The 15,517-nt window shown below is 37.8% G+C and overlaps 3 protein-coding genes across 5 annotated transcripts; 2 read left to right on the top strand and 1 right to left on the bottom strand.

Annotated features, from left to right (window-relative positions):
* Positions 1-2,292: 2,292 nt before the first annotated feature.
* On the top strand, positions 2,293-3,745 carry LOC124204913 (anamorsin homolog). Its single transcript, XM_046602148.1, has 4 exons — positions 2,293-2,618; positions 2,686-3,072; positions 3,136-3,257; positions 3,321-3,745. The coding sequence occupies exons 1-4, from the start codon at positions 2,447-2,449 to the stop codon at positions 3,432-3,434; spliced, it is 795 nt and encodes a 264-aa protein (XP_046458104.1). The 5' UTR covers positions 2,293-2,446; the 3' UTR covers positions 3,435-3,745.
* Positions 3,746-4,084: 339 nt separating this feature from the next.
* LOC124204914 (mpv17-like protein 2) lies at positions 4,085-5,218 on the bottom strand. Its single transcript, XM_046602149.1, has 4 exons — positions 4,924-5,218; positions 4,709-4,855; positions 4,482-4,635; positions 4,085-4,411 (listed from the first exon to the last, which is right to left on the bottom strand). The coding sequence occupies exons 1-4, from the start codon at positions 5,027-5,029 to the stop codon at positions 4,222-4,224; spliced, it is 597 nt and encodes a 198-aa protein (XP_046458105.1). The 5' UTR covers positions 5,030-5,218; the 3' UTR covers positions 4,085-4,221.
* Positions 4,288-15,452, top strand: LOC124204912 (gonadotropin-releasing hormone receptor-like). Of its 3 annotated transcripts, none has more exons than XM_046602146.1 (13): positions 4,288-4,426; positions 10,754-10,864; positions 11,656-12,201; positions 12,314-12,339; positions 12,435-12,525; positions 13,192-13,224; positions 13,299-13,412; positions 13,525-13,646; positions 13,721-13,782; positions 13,928-14,117; positions 14,224-14,320; positions 14,415-14,560; positions 14,894-15,431. In XM_046602146.1, the coding sequence occupies exons 3-13, from the start codon at positions 11,956-11,958 to the stop codon at positions 15,084-15,086; spliced, it is 1,320 nt and encodes a 439-aa protein (XP_046458102.1). In that variant the 5' UTR covers positions 4,288-4,426; positions 10,754-10,864; positions 11,656-11,955; the 3' UTR covers positions 15,087-15,431. The 3 variants fall into 3 exon arrangements, with proteins under 3 accessions (XP_046458102.1, XP_046458101.1, XP_046458103.1); XM_046602145.1 differs by having other exon boundaries at positions 4,310-4,426; positions 10,683-10,864; positions 14,894-15,452; XM_046602147.1 differs by having other exon boundaries at positions 4,310-4,426; positions 10,683-10,864; positions 13,931-14,117.
* Positions 15,453-15,517: the final 65 nt, after the last annotated feature.

Raw genomic sequence — 15,517 nt, 5'->3', positions numbered from 1 at the left:
AATAATTAGATCCGTACAGTCTACATTTCCTTAATTAACGACTCAGTGACAACTCACGTTGTTTCATTTTCTCCATTTCTTGAAAAATTTAATTGGTGTGATTACGTCACTGCCATATTACACAACAAAAAGAGTGATAGTTTAGAAGCGATAGTCAAACGGCCAAACGCACAAAATCGCATATCGCAGTGCGACTTTTGACTTGGTTATAAATATAAAGATTGTATCTCGAGTAAATAAATGTGTGCTATTTCTTATTTCGCCAAGTCATCACGTCCACTCCCTGTGTGTTACACACACTGTTACTAGGACCATGCGAGGGGGGAAAACAATGTCAACCGAAGATAGAGGATCATAAAGCAAAGTTCCTTGTTATTCGTTCGAAAATGTTTATGACAAATAATAAGCTGCTTTTCCAGACTGTCGCCAGAGGTCAGGATTTTTCCAGTCGCTTCGCTGGCCATAAGATAAGAAGGTAAAATCTATTGCACTCCGGAGTCCGGAGCGCTCTAGTGTCAAAAGTGGCTATTGCACTCCGGAGTCCGGAGTCCTCTAGCGTCAAAAGTGGCTATTGCACTCCGGAAAGGAAACATGTAGTACTTTCATTTGGCGGCGAATGGCATTCTGTTTCTGTGTTTTGAAATTTGAATGGTTTTTATTTGAATTCAAAATAAATAACAATCAAATATATTTGAATTTCACTAATAAATACAAATAGTCGGATAATGATAGTAGTAAGATGGAATTTATATTTAGTTATTGTTAACTTAGATAAAGTACTATGTCCAACATTGAATCAGTACCTTAAAATTCAAATTGTAAATATAGTTAAGTGTCTCGCAACAGGAATAAAGGAGAATTTATAAAACATATCAATTCAGGGTGATATTTCTTGTTAACAATTTAAACTTCTTGCTCTATTTGCTAAGGTGTTACCACAATTCCTACTCACACAAAATTCTTCATAAGCCTCGATATCAATATCACCAAAAGGATTCATTGCAGTTTATATTACACAGAGATCATTATATTCAAAGTAAGGATTTAGACAGGTTGTTAAACACGCTATAAACACACGACATAGTGAGTCACCCTCTGACACCCCCTTACTTGCCTGAAGGTCGAGCCGGAATTCTCAGAACGGGGCTTCGAGGGGTTCTTTGTGACCTTTAAACGCATTGACCAGCAACTCACTATTTCTGCTGATTGATTCACACGTAACGTGTGATTCAGCTATATTACACAGAGATCATTCTATTCAAAGTATAAATTTAGGTTGTTAAACACGCTATAAACACACGCCATAGTGAGTCACCCTCTGTCGCCCCCTTGCTTGCCTGAAGGTCGAGCCGGAGTTCTCAGAACGGGGCTTCGAGTTCGAGGGGTTGTTTGTGACCTTGAAACGCATTGACCAGCAACTCACTATTTCTGCTGATTGACACGTAACGTGTGATTCAGCTGATTTCACGCTATAAACCATTCAATGTCCGTGTCCCTTATTCCAATAAACTAATAGCTAGACACGTCTTTCATATCTTGAAACAAAACAATACATAACTAAGTTAACATGCAGTTTCCTTTATTATAGTGAGAATATCAAAAGACATTTTAACTGAATTGTGAGTGCGAAAAAATACTTGGTATTTTCGTGTTCAGTTTCACTCGGTGCTTTGTCATCACATGAATGAACTGACAATGAAAAAGTAATTGATTTAAGAGAGGAAAGAATTGCCACATATGGCGGCGTCAATCAAAGATCCTTTAAGAGTGGAATATGGAAGCGCCTTGTCCTTTGATGATGGGTTGCTTTGGGTTCAAACGCCGAGAAGAATAGAGCAAGAAGTTGAAATGTTTATCAAGAAACATCACCCTGAATTGATATGTTTATAAATTCTACTTTATTCCTGTTTATTTGCAATTTGAATCTAAGGTACTGATTCAATGGTGGACTCTCCGACTCTAGCTAAGTTAACAATACTAACTAAGTCCCATCTTTTATATTGGCTAATGGCTATTTGTGTTTATTAATGAAATTCAAATATATTTGATTGTTATAAATATATTGCAAATTTATTTCTTACCCTTAATTGAATTTTTAATGAATTCAAAACCAGTCAAAACACAGAATCAGTCGTTATTTGCCATTCGTCGCCATAAATGACTTCATATTTCCTTTCCGGAGTGCAATAGCCACTTTTGACGCTAGAGGACTCCGGACTCCGGAGTGCAATAGCCACTTTTGACACTAGAGCGCTCCGGACTCCGGAGTGCAATAGGCGTGACCAGATAAGAACACACATGACATTGCACATTCCAAATCCACGGATTACTGTTGCAAACATCGACAGTCTGTCTTTGTCAGTCGCAGCACATCTCACCATAAATAAAGAGAGTTTTTGCCTTTTTGGCTAGTTATAAATTTCTAAGTAAACAGTCATAGGAAAAGATGTCGATATCCATAATACCGCCCGAAGTTGTTAGTAGACTCAAGGATGCCACGGTTCTCATTTTATGGGGCCCAGGTAGCTCCCCAGAAGACGTGCAAAAATTTTCTCAAGAACTTTCCAGTCAACAGTGTAATCGTGTAGTTGTGGAACATTTTGAACGGCTTGTTGTGTGTAAGTTGCTTCATTTTTCTTTCGAGTAGTTTTCAAACTTTAATCAAAATCTTTTGTTTTTGATTAGCTGGTCACCCGAAATCTACCTTTAGTGTGGTTCTTTCCAATTTATTTGAACCACATGCTACATCACACTCATTTGATCTCCTATCTGAAGTCATTAGAATTATGAAACCAAGTGGGATTGTCTGCGGAAAAGAGCTGACTGACCTTAAAATTTCAGCAAATCTCAAACTTGCTGGATTTTGCAACATAACTGTTGATTCTTCAAACAGTATCTTCTCTGCACAAACACCAAATTTTGAAGTGGGATCATCATCCAAACTTTCATTTGCTAAACCTTCTGTATGGACACTTTCAGATGCCCTCGTAGATGACCAAGTTGAGCTAATCAATGAAGATGATTTGCTGGATGAGTCAGATTTGATAAAACCTGATGCTGAATCCTTGAGAGGTAATTATTTATTTTCTATTTATGTAAATTGTCAAATTTAATCTCTAATACTATTTTTTCTAGTGTGTGGAACAACTGGGAAGCGCAAGGCTTGCAAGGATTGCTCATGTGGACTAGCTGAAGAGCTAGGAGCAGGTCAGGCAGTAAAGACAACAACAACTTCTGCAACCTCATCATGTGGCAGTGTAAGATTGCAACAATTTATTTGCTATGTGTACATTTATTTTATTTATTTAATTTAATTATAGTGCTATCTTGGAGATGCCTTCCGTTGCGCAAGTTGTCCATACCTTGGGATGCCGGCTTTTAAACCAGGAGAAAAAATCCAACTCTCAGAAAGGCAATTAAACCCTGATTTGTAAAGAAAATGAGTAACTAATTACATGGTTGCTCAAGTCGGTAAATGCACTAAATATGTATCTGTTGGTCCCAAAGTAATCAAAAATAAAACCAGCTTTTGTCATGTTTGGCCTAACTATTTGTAGGCGTCGTAACCAAGTGATATAGTGTTGTCATACAAAACTCTAAATCTAGTTGGCAGTAAGTAGAAATGAATTAAGCTTGAGGCCAAACTGTGCATTCGGCAGCCTTCATTCTTTATATTTGATTTCTTTGAATACTTCTTCAGTGCTATGAAATGCAGGTGATTTTTAAATATACACTTTTTCATCAAGCTTTTCTTTTATAAAATGTTGCATAACTTGATAAATGCGATTTTCTATTAAGTAAGATTAAAATTTTGTTTACAACGCATTCTTTTAACTCCTACATCATAGATGAACTAGTTCGGTATAACTGATTGCTCGCTTGATTTTTTAAGGCTAATCCAGAGCATTTAGTTCATTCTTGAGTTGAGTCAATTCTAGAAGTGTTAGATTAACAATAACTGATTCGACTATGTGTAGATTTATTCTGTTTAATAATTTTAATTACGGCGCTATCTTGGAGATGACATCCCTTGCGCATGCCCACATTGGGATGCCGCGGCATTTAAAATATAAAACAAAATCCCTACTGTCAGTAAGGCAATTGAACCCTGATTTGTAATGATAACGATAAGGCGTAATTGATTACATAGTTGCTCATTGCTCAAGTCGGTATATGCACTATATATATTCCTGTTGGTCCCACAGTAATCAAGAGATAAAATCAGCCTTTGTCATGTTTGACATAACTAGTGTAGACATCATAGCCAAGTGATATAGTGTTGTCATACAATACTCTAAATCTGGTTGGCAGTAGGTAGAAGTTAATTAATTGTGCTGGAGGCCAGACTATCCATTCAGCTGCATAAAGCCTCCATGCTTTAGACTTGATTTCTTCTAATACTTCTTCAGTGCTGTTAAATACAAAGGTAATTTTTTTTTAATTTAAAAATTATAAAAATTCAAATATCCTGTACAAAGTACCTCATGTGTTCCAGAACACCAACTGTTCCAAAAAACACAGCAATGAGGAATGGGGAGAAAAATATTTGGTCCACCAATAGTTTCTTTGCTATTATTTTAAAAGCTTTTCCAGGTAATCTTTGGTCAAGCCAATTGTACCAGAAGTGGCAAATTACTAGTGTGAGAACAACAATAACAATTTAAGTTAAAAAAAAAAAAGGAATAAATAGAAATGCTTCGGTAATAACCTCCTACTACAGTTCCAGTTGCTGACATATCTAGTGTTCTATTCTTATCCCAAGTCAGGTTAGGTTTATCACCAGTTACAATTTCATATTGTTGCTGCAAGGCGTCTCCAACACCGCTAAGGGTAGTGGATATTGTTACATTTGTAACTAGTATCATCATAAACAAGTTCTTATTATTACTTTTCAATATTTGGAAAGTATAAACCGTTATTTACCCAACAAGTATCTGCCAAACAAGGTTTTCCCGGCGACTTTGCTTGTTTGAACTATCGTCTTCCATTTTAAACGAGCTAAGGATAGCGCGAACGATTTCACTAGCATTCCTAACCTTAGCGATGGACTCTTCGTTAAAACGAGATGTGAAACATTTCTCTATTTACAACTATTTAAACAGATCCAATAAAGTCGGTGGCTCTGACAGTCTGGCTCGATGCAATCTACTTATTCACAAACTAACAACAACCACGTTTCACGTTTTGTGTGTTTATAAAGTTAGCAGACAGCTTTCAGAGTGGAGTGGGCAGACGCCAATAACCAACGAGTAGTGAACGAACTGAAAAATAGAGGGACTCGTGTAAAACCGTGAAACGGACGGTTTTTCCTTCCAAATACCGCTTAACTTACTTAATAGTTACTATACTAGTTTACTACATAATCGCCGAAGATGTTTTGATTGTGGCGTAAAAATGATATATGAAAAAGAAACAATGATGCACAGCAATTTCAGATTATACACGAGATTAACCGTAGACTACAGACTTTGTTACACGTATACATATTACGTGGACTTGGGACTTATTAAGACAAAGGACTTAAGAGTGATTGACAAAAGGAATTAAGCAAACCAATTTGTTTGTTGGTTTTAGAATTCCACAGCAAAACACGCAGAACTTACGCAGCCACTAATATGATGATGAAATTGATGATGAGCTTCGATCGCGCTCAAGCGTTGAGCGAAATTTAATCAACTACAAGTTTCAAGCGGCGCTGAAATTGAAGAGAATTCTGAGAACGTCTTAAGATATCTATTAGTTAAAATGTAAAATCACCCGAAATTCTTGATGTCATTGAGTTCACAGACTCACAGTTCACCGCCACATACACAGGGTACATGAATAAAGCCAACCCAAAATGTGATTCCTGTCGGTTGAAAGCGGCCGTGGGCGAAAATTGCAATAGAAATAAATAAGCATGACTAGCTGTTATTAAGTCCACTATTCAAATATTATAGTTATTTTTTTTTCATAAAGATTATGCATATATCTCATGTGAAATGAGCAGGTGGAGTTTTCTCAAATAAGGCTAACCTAATAAGATACATTTTATTTATTTTTAAAGAGAAACATTCGCAGGCCTTATCTATAAGCTGCCAGATTCATCTGCGCTACTATTGCGCTGCAAAAGATTATACAGCCGCAGCTGAGACGAGGGAATCGTTCCGTCCCAGTCGCCATACTTTATTTCTTTTTTCTAGAAATGATGCCCCATTTTAAGCAACTGTAATCTGCTTCTCTGCCGTTTAGGCGTTTCAAAATACCCGAAAGAGGCCTACACGTTTTCAGAATTTCAAAAAATAATAAATAGTTAAATTATTGCTGTAGTTACCTAAAATGATGGTCCCTTATTTCTAACTTGTTTGATCAAAAACTCTCCACCATCCGGGCGAGATAATTAACGATCCGCGACAGCAAAAATAAAAGTGCTGGATCGCCCACCAGCAATACTGCTGAAGAAGAAATTAATAGTAGATAGAAAAACTCTTGAACTTTTTCCTGCGATGATCTCTCACTTCTTGAACAAGTTTTCCTTCGAGAAGACCAGCATCAGCTCGCGCGTGTATGCGTTCAACTTTCCTCACAAGGAAGCATCTGGATTCTGGAGGGTACTTATACATCCTGATGACGATGATTAAAATAATAACGACTATGGCGAGTCAGCGCATGCACTCTATACATATTTCAACTCCCACACCCTGTACGTGGAAAGAGTGTGCATACGAAGTTACTTAGAAGTTCAGCCTTGGAAATATTAAAAAATAATTTTGAAACGTCTCTTTCTTCTCCAGGAAAGAGTCTTCATCTACCAGGAAAAGAGCTTTCGTCATGGTGATTACTGCTGATTAAAATATAGTGTGACAATCCCAGGCCATTCTAGTGAGTCTAAAGTTACCTGGTGGGCTGGATTGTCTGAAAGAGGAGCGAAGCTCGACGCTTGACCATTATACTATACGCAAGTGGGCAGAGCTCAATTGCGTTCGTTTAAATAGAAGAGCCTCGAGAGAAATGATCTATATCATGTGTTAGCAGCCCAATTGGCTTCAAATAACAGAGCCCTCGTCTGTAAGCTGGGCTATATTTCCTACTGGGACGACGTTGACCTTTGAAACATTAGAAACGCGCTATAAAATAACGCGTACGAGTTTTACGCGCGCTCCTATAAATACATCGCCCTCTCAATGTCAAATTTACAGCAAAGCGCGTGTATGTTATCGTATATACATTAGTATATCCGCGTGCCTTGACCCAGTTTATTGCACGGTTTTTGTGCGAAACGCACGACTGCGCAAGAGATTTATAATGAAACCGAGCGATGTGTGATCGATCGAACCGATATTGTACAACAACGGCGGAAATAGTCTCTCTTCTTTTTGTATGGTTCACACTGTGCTGCTGGGAAGTAATGCTGACTTTCATTCATGGTTGCCCAGCCAAGAGAGTTTGTCGACCCAACAGGGTATAAGGGTTCATTCCTCATTGCAATCTTCTGCAAAATTCCCAGAATAACTTGTTCTATATGTACTCTCTATGCGACCCTCTGGGGATTCTGCTGTGTACAAATTTGATTCAGCAGAGTTGTCAAAACGCTTTGGCTCTTGTCTGGCTCTTGTATATTATACGTATTAAATGCAATACATCAGCGCCAGAAGCGTTAATCGATAATGGTCAATTATCTCTGTGAAAGAATTTGCTGGTGTGATGTATCTTTTTTTTTATTGAGCGGCCAGCGTCCTACAACAACCTGACCAATTACGTCAAAAAGGTTTCATCCTGAATCCTTGTCATTTCTCTGTATCTCTGCTTGACTCGTATAAAATAATAGGATAATTGTTGGCATACCGCGGCATATAGACATGCTTCGTGTTGTACGTGTTGTAGGAGCCTTTACGCATGGCAAATCTTTTACACGAACAATTCTCATCCGAGAGAAGGGAATAGGCTATTATTGAGCGCGTTATTACTTATTATACTCATCATCAACGGCGAACTTTGATGTTGATAACGGACGCATAAAAAATACTGGACCGTTTTCTAACGTGTCAATATGAGCTAATTATATTTCTACATTGTACAAAAGAAATCGGGGCCACTAGGAACTAAAATATTTTCGAATGATGCAAATACTTTATTGCAATATGAAAACGAAATACAGATAAAATATACTGTAGTTAACAGACAATACATAGTCGATGATTTCACAGATGGAATGCACTGGAAAAGTGTATATGTGGTCACGATTAAAATTTAAAAAAATAGTGTGAATTGTAAATTGGACTTTGCGCCTTATCATGCTAGGCAAATAATAATCATACCAATATCATCTCTGGGGTGCGTATGACTCTAAGTATATGCTTTCGTACATGCTTTACTTTTTCTATTGCATCCTTCCGCTTCCTTATTTTTCGTGCCCGTGAGCTCAAAGCGATTGCCTATTATACCAGCACGGGATTGGAGGTTTGGCAAATCTCAAAAATGTTTTTTTTTTTTTTTTGTTTGCTTTCTTTTTTTTTTGAGTGTGAACATTATTGAGAACTATATTTAGAAACTTCTCGACAGCTAGTAATATTTACCTAGACAGCGAGAAAATTAATTTTGTGGAGTGTACAAAAACAAACAACACTATTGTTATACAGCATCCGGTTCCGCTTTTGTTGATTTGAGTTATTCTTGGAGACCGTCGGTTTCAGTTGGAGATTCGACCGATGATTCAGCATGATCCCGCATGTTACATGGCTGCTGTATATATTATACTTATACGTTTCAGAAGCAAACTTCAGATATTTAAGTTTTTAAGGCAGGAGCGGGATTAACTATGTGAATAGCAGGAAAAATCGGATGAAAAATTATTGGGCTGAAAAATCAGATCTCCAACATAGCACATCTCGGCACATCTAGCCGATCGATGAACAGATGCTCTCGACGGAAGTTGATTCCTTTTTTTCCCCGGTCCTGAGCATATCAAGGTAGTTGTGCTGTAAGCTCGTATAGGACGTCAACTCGGAACTTCCGGCTCGGTCCATATCATTCACTACTATACGGGATATCAAAAGGAATTCGTTTGTCTATGACATGCAATTCCCTGAATTCTAGCTAATTCCATTTCACTCGCGAACCAATAATTGGACATTTGATGTTGTACTTCATTAAAATTAAAATTTTTGAGAAAAGGCAGGCGTAGTAACATATATAGGCCAATACTAGAGGGACGAGTGATAAAGAAAATTCGCCAAAATGATTTATTTACAAATCCAATCAAAAAAAAATAAATACAAAATTGAAATGAAATGATTTTACTGTTTTAGTTTTACATGATATCAAGTAAGGACAGGCGAGGCCTGCGTTCTAGCGGGCAAAAGCACCAGGGAGAGATTCAGCTATTACCCTATATAAGCAACAATGTTGCCAACTAATTAGTTTCAAAAGGGCGTAACATCAGCGAGTGAGCATCTGAGCAAAGCATTTATATAGCATTGCCTGCATGTAGACCTGTCCTAAATAAAATAACACAAACGTTATCGTCAATTTAGATTCCATAGGCTACACAATTATGGATTAGGCCCACGTAGCATACGGCCTACATACATACGCATGCAAACTATACGTGGTCGTTTAATTTCACGGGTAAAATGGATGGGTGTATGTTCTGTTACGTAAGAGTAGACAGGTAGGCCTATATAGACGACGTCGAGGGAGAAATGTCGGATACATTCATGTCAAGCTTACCTGTTTATTTATAATTTTGACGGGAAAAGTTAATGGTTAATATTATGAATGAAAAAACAAAAAAAAAAAAAAATTCCAAATGATAGATTTTCAACATAATTAGAAATTTCTGCCATCAGAGCCACCCTGACAACAATATACAACCATATTGGAAAACAATGTACAAACTAATTGCCTGCTGGTGGTTTATATGCTGGTTATCGCGGATTTTCTCGGTAGATTTCCGCCGTTGCATAAAATTAAAATCGAAATCTGCAAAACGTGCGGTTATTTCAAAACAATTTTGTTCCATTTTGAACCGCACCAACAATATCGACAAGAAATAATACAAAATCTTTGTTGTGGATTCTTTGTATTCAAAAAACCTTTTGATGTACGTATGTATAGGCCTTTTTCAATCTTCTTGAATTATTTCAAAATATGCATGCAGGCATATTTTCTGAAGGACAAAAAGGAACTTGTCTTTGCTAGACACTCTAACCGTTTTGAGCTCTATAAGTAAATAAGCTCTGTTATGGCAAGTAAATGATAAGACATTTTAATTCTTGACATATCCAATACAGCCTACGCTTTACATGTCACAGTTGATGTGTGCCAATAAGTCGTGACATATAATCTGCGCACAAGCTATAAAAGAACTGTTGTCAGCAGCATACTATATAAGGCGTGCTGGGTGCTGCGGACATGCGCTAAAAGTGAGGAAATAATACGCAAGGGGTATCTGGGGAAGTAAATAAGAGCGATAGTTCATCAGCTCCAGATCGGCTATACCTAGCGACAACTCTATACGATCGGGTCGAGCAGTGCGGTTCTCTCTCTATGATACACTGTGCCCCCATTTTATTTTACACCGGCCGTCACAGACTGCCGCCTTCATGTTTGGCTGGCCTTTATTTCGTTTCAGTATCTAATCCAAACTTTTATATTATAACTCGATCCAAACTCGCCGACCGTGGAACCGTGTGGCAGCACAGACTGTGGAAAAAAAGAGATATCCGGATTTCAGAAAGAATAATACGTTGTTCACTTCTGTTCATTCATCAAGTGTCTCCGTGGAAAAATAACAACCAAAATCAGTCGAGTGTGTTCATCTGACTGTTTTCCTTCGTCCTTTGATTTCTCCACACATCAAATAATTTCAAGTTCACTTGGCCAGGTAAATAAATTTAATCTTTCTTTCAAATAAAATCATCGAACGTTAGAAAATCGATACAAATACTACGACCCGCAAGTTGATCGAAATGAGTTTTCGGATGAGTTTTTATTGCCATCAATTTGATATTGAATAACGTAGCAGGAAAATAAAAATCTGTGATAGCATTTCCTGTCTGCTACAACTTCTCTATTTATATATGTATATCAAAGAAACTAAGTTATTTGTCGTTTATAACGATTATATGTCACATTAGAAATGCAATATATCTCTGGTAGTTGACAAACAAGCCATTCACTTGGCCTATATAAATAGCCTGTAAACTGTTGGCAACCAACATTCAGACCGTGACTCTCATTTAAAAACAACAACAAAAATGTTTTTTTTTGGAAAACTTAATAGCCTATAGGCTATTATGTTATATACAACATAACAAGAAAAAATTGATGTAGCGCTACAAGGAAATAATAATTCTTTGATGGCTTACAAACTTTTCGAATCGATTCTAACAAGAGATAAGCTGAGGAAACTGTATATGATGTAATACCGGTCGCCTGAGATAGGTTGCGCTCGTTTCATAGACCATATTACAGAATGCCCCACATATAGTTTACATGTCAAATCCTATAATATTCTGAAGATTGACACATTCGAACATGATGTATATAGCGTGTGAAAAATTTGTCGACGACCCAGGCTATTATTATTGGGTCTATAATGTGATGTGATAAAATATCACTCTTCATTTTTCAGCAGCTTGTAAACATTTTAATTGATTTCCATTCTTTATATAGACATCCATTTATAGAGGGCTGCTGTGCATGTTTTGGAGCAATCAACGAGCTGAATTGATCGCTATAAATCACTAGCTAAACCTCGTTTGCCTTTTGTCTGCTGTCATCGTCGCCATTATTACATTGTGATATTCATCACCACGGAAAAGGTTCAAAGACTCGACCAATCGTCATGACCAATGATGCAGCATCAACGAAAACCAGTTATTTTGTGACCTAAACTTCGCTTTATTGACAGCGGAATCTATACAATCCATACATCATATAGTTCGATCGATACATGGTTCAAACAACTGACAAATGACCGCGTTCATCAATCAAAGCGACCCGAACATCCTCATTCCATATGTCATAACATCAAAGGATTTCCGCGAGAATTCTTCACTGCTGGAAGAAGCTCCGACTTTGACTACGAGCGCCTCGGTAAAGGCGACCGTCCTGTGCGTCATGGCCGTCGCTTCTCTGATTGGAAACTTGGCGACTCTAATTAGCATCGCCGTATCGAAGAAGGGCACCAGCAGCTCGCTGTACACTCTCCTTTTTCAGGTATTTAGTTCAGTTTCAGTCATCTGTTACCTATATAGATAATACTGCTGCACATACGCTATTATACTATGCGAATTCTATTACTAACAAATTACATGACTGCCGTGCACAGTTGGCCATCTCGGACCTTTTGGTAAGGTAAGTAAGTCTCTCTTGAATCAATGTTTAATGTGTCATTATAGGATATACAAATTGGATAACACAGTAATGCATCCACGTGATTGTATATTCAGCGTGTGGTGCTTATCTGGCGAAGCCGCTTGGACTTACACCGTCGAATGGAAGGGAGGACAATTCCTGTGTAAAACTTTCAAATTTTCCCAGGTATATTCCATTAATGGCTTTCGTGCTGTGACGTATGAATCGAACGAGAGTGTATACCGTATATTATAGGATATATAGTCTGGCTATATAGGTTTCGTTACCTCTATAAGGACTATACACTTGCATAGCATTTGATGACATGAAACAAATCTCTTTTCATTAGAATTAGAATCCTATAGCTCTTTTCTTTCTATAAGCTATATAGCAACAAGATGTTCAGTATTTTGGAGACTTAGAATAGGACGATGTGGGATGTCTAAGAGATCTTTACAACAGCCTGCACTTTCCTTTTCCTCTTATATATTCTCGGTATAAAAAAAAGAACCCAATAACCCATTTGAACATCTAATATAGCGAAAGGGATGCTTTTGTATTCCTTTTAGAAACATATGGCTGGCAGATATATAGTCGTATGCTTTCATTTCAACTAATGAAATTACTTGCAAGGTTCGGTTTCTTTTCTTGGAATCTTTTCATATGTGGCACTATATAGCTAAAAGTCTAAAGGGCTATATAGGTATAGATTTTATTCTGCTGGGATTATTAGCTCAATTTTGGTTGAACACTTCCCTATACACGTTTTTTTTCACATATGTGAATTATTAAAATGTTATTTATGTTATTGCGAACGTATACCGGATAAAATTTGCTGTTATGAACAAACAGGTTTTCAGCTTGTATCTTTCGACCTCAACGATGGTAAGTTAAACCTGCACACCCATCACTGATGAGGAACTTAAACTGTGAACTTATGTTAATTTCTCCACATATAGGTCCTGATAGGATTTGACCGCCTGAGAGCCATCCGTCGACCGATAAGCCATCGATCGTGTTTAAAGCCAATCTGCGTCGCTTGGATACTTAGCGCCGTGTTAGCTTCTCCTCAGGTGAGTTCGTCACGCCGTTATTATTAATAAGACAATGATCAGTCAAATCCATCAATCAACTCAACATTGATTCTTCTGTTTTCGTATTTTCGCTCTTTCCTATAATTTCAAGCTCCTCATTTTCCGTGTGTTGAGAGGGCCGTTCCGCGAATTGTTTTATCAATGCGTAACCTACGGTTTTTACACCGAAGAATGGCAGGAGCAGCTGTACACCGTCTTCAGTCTCCTCACCATGTAAGCTCCAATTTTGCGATTTAATCTTAAAATAGAAAAAAAGAAAACAACACTTATCATTATCGTCTTACAAGGTTTGTTATCCCATTAATAGTCCTGATTGGTTGCTACGTCTGCATCTTCTGCACAATTGCAAGTATGTCTTAAAATTGTCTCTGCATTCTGCATGCTACTTCAAAATATAATATCACATCATTATCCAAAGAAAACGAGCGAGTAGCCTACAGTCAAAGTCAAAGCTCTTGTATTTTTCTTCTCATTACATTTGACTTGAACCAAAGTAGAAAAAGAGCGCGCATTCGTCATCCGCGCGCCACATCCGTCGATGGAGCGCTGGCCGGCCGAGAGCACCGTGTCTCATTTCCGAACGAGAGATCAGCAACATCGCCAGCATTCTCCACAGCGATACCAGCACACGAGCTTTAACAGGCGACGCAACAACATCTTCAAACGGGCAAAAATGAAATCGCTGTACGATGACGGAAGCATATTTTTGACGTTACATACATTATCTCGATGTTCATCTCAGCGTGTTTCCTTCTTCTTCTTCTTCTTCTTTTTTTAAAAATCTTGACAGGCGAATTTCTATCATCATCGTTACAGCATTCGTCATCTGCTGGGCTCCGTATTACTTCATGATGATCACTTTCATCTTTCTCAATCCTGACGATAAGGTGACATTTCTGTTAGTTACAGCATTTCTATTTGATGCTCCCTTTTTGGGTTCAATGATTTCCTTATTATATTTTTTGGTGTTCTCCATTCAAGTTGGGCGAGGACATGCAGTCGGCTATATTCTTTTTTGGCATGAGCAATTCACTTGTCAATCCTCTCATCTATGGCGCTTTCCATCTATGGCAGCCCAATATCGGCAGAAGTCGAAAGCTTCCCGGCTCCTTCTCCACTGCCTTTACGTAAGTCTTCTGTCTGCTCATGCTATTCTGCACCTTAACTTTTGACTCCTCAATTTTGATTACATACTTTTTATTGAGGTATTGATCACTTTTCCACTGAACATATTTTATTTATCTATGTCAGTCCATGATTCTGTTTTTTTAATCTTGTTTGGTCAATTTTTATTATATTACTCAATTTTTATGATTTGTTACAAATGTCCTCTGAACAAATTTTAGACAGAGGAGAAAATAAAAATCACATCGCTAGATCATGTTGCGCGTTGCTAAATATTCTATTAGATTTGGGCATTCATTTTTAATCAACTATACCGTATTACTCTGTTGCCATAGAGATAGTGTACGAGCGGGACTAATAGTCGGACAAAGGCGTCGCACAGCAGAACCAGCTGCCGACAATGCTGTTGAGGTACATCCGGAGCCGGTGGACTCCGCCTCGATTCACATGACGCACAAGCACTGCTCGTTACATCGTCAAAATCGCCCACATCCATGCCGATATCGGACGTCCACAACTAGCTTCTGATTTGCAGCTGATTTTTTTATTGTCTCGGTATACATACCTATCATCCCACCACGCACTCCCAGAAAAATGTTGAACTTTGTTTGAAATGCTCTGATTTATCCCAGTTCAAATCTATTCCATCGAATCCATTTGGGTCCATCGCTATGTAATATTGACGCAAAGCCGATGCGACTCTTGTCTATATATATACAGTACATGTGTGTGTGTATGGTGCTCTTCTTATGCTTCCATGGTCAAATTTTGTTTGCTCAACAACTGGTTTTATTTCCATTTCGTTGTACAAAATTTAGTTGAAAAATATTGCTGATGCTGTACAACTGATATATTTGACGAACTATATATTATACACTGTTTTTTTGTCTATAACTTCCGTTGCGTGACTTGCGTCACTACAACAAGTTTGTGAAAAAGAGCAACTTTCAAAGAAATAT

Source organism: Daphnia pulex, chromosome 10 (genome assembly GCF_021134715.1).
Source record: "Daphnia pulex isolate KAP4 chromosome 10, ASM2113471v1".
Lineage (NCBI taxonomy): Eukaryota > Metazoa > Arthropoda > Branchiopoda > Diplostraca > Daphniidae > Daphnia > Daphnia pulex.
This window is presented reverse-complemented; position numbering and strand designations above follow the sequence as displayed.

Coding starts and splice junctions, on each gene's coding strand:
- LOC124204912 (XM_046602145.1), top strand. CDS start 11,956: ATGACCGCGTTCATCAATCAAAGCGACCCGAACATCCTCATTCCATAT. Junction 12,340..12,434: donor ATCTCGGACCTTTTGGTAAG/GTAAGTAAGTCT, acceptor TTGTATATTCAG/CGTGTGGTGCTTATCTGGCG. Junction 13,783..13,927: donor CATCTTCTGCACAATTGCAA/GTATGTCTTAAA, acceptor CTTGAACCAAAG/TAGAAAAAGAGCGCGCATTC.
- LOC124204913 (XM_046602148.1), top strand. CDS start 2,447: ATGTCGATATCCATAATACCGCCCGAAGTTGTTAGTAGACTCAAGGAT. Junction 2,619..2,685: donor TTTTGAACGGCTTGTTGTGT/GTAAGTTGCTTC, acceptor GTTTTTGATTAG/CTGGTCACCCGAAATCTACC. Junction 3,073..3,135: donor TGATGCTGAATCCTTGAGAG/GTAATTATTTAT, acceptor TATTTTTTCTAG/TGTGTGGAACAACTGGGAAG.
- LOC124204914 (XM_046602149.1), bottom strand. CDS start 5,029: ATGCTAGTGAAATCGTTCGCGCTATCCTTAGCTCGTTTAAAATGGAAG. Junction 4,636..4,708: donor AACTGGAACTGTAGTAGGAG/GTTATTACCGAA, acceptor TTCTCACACTAG/TAATTTGCCACTTCTGGTAC. Junction 4,412..4,481: donor GGTGTTCTGGAACACATGAG/GTACTTTGTACA, acceptor TGTATTTAACAG/CACTGAAGAAGTATTAGAAG.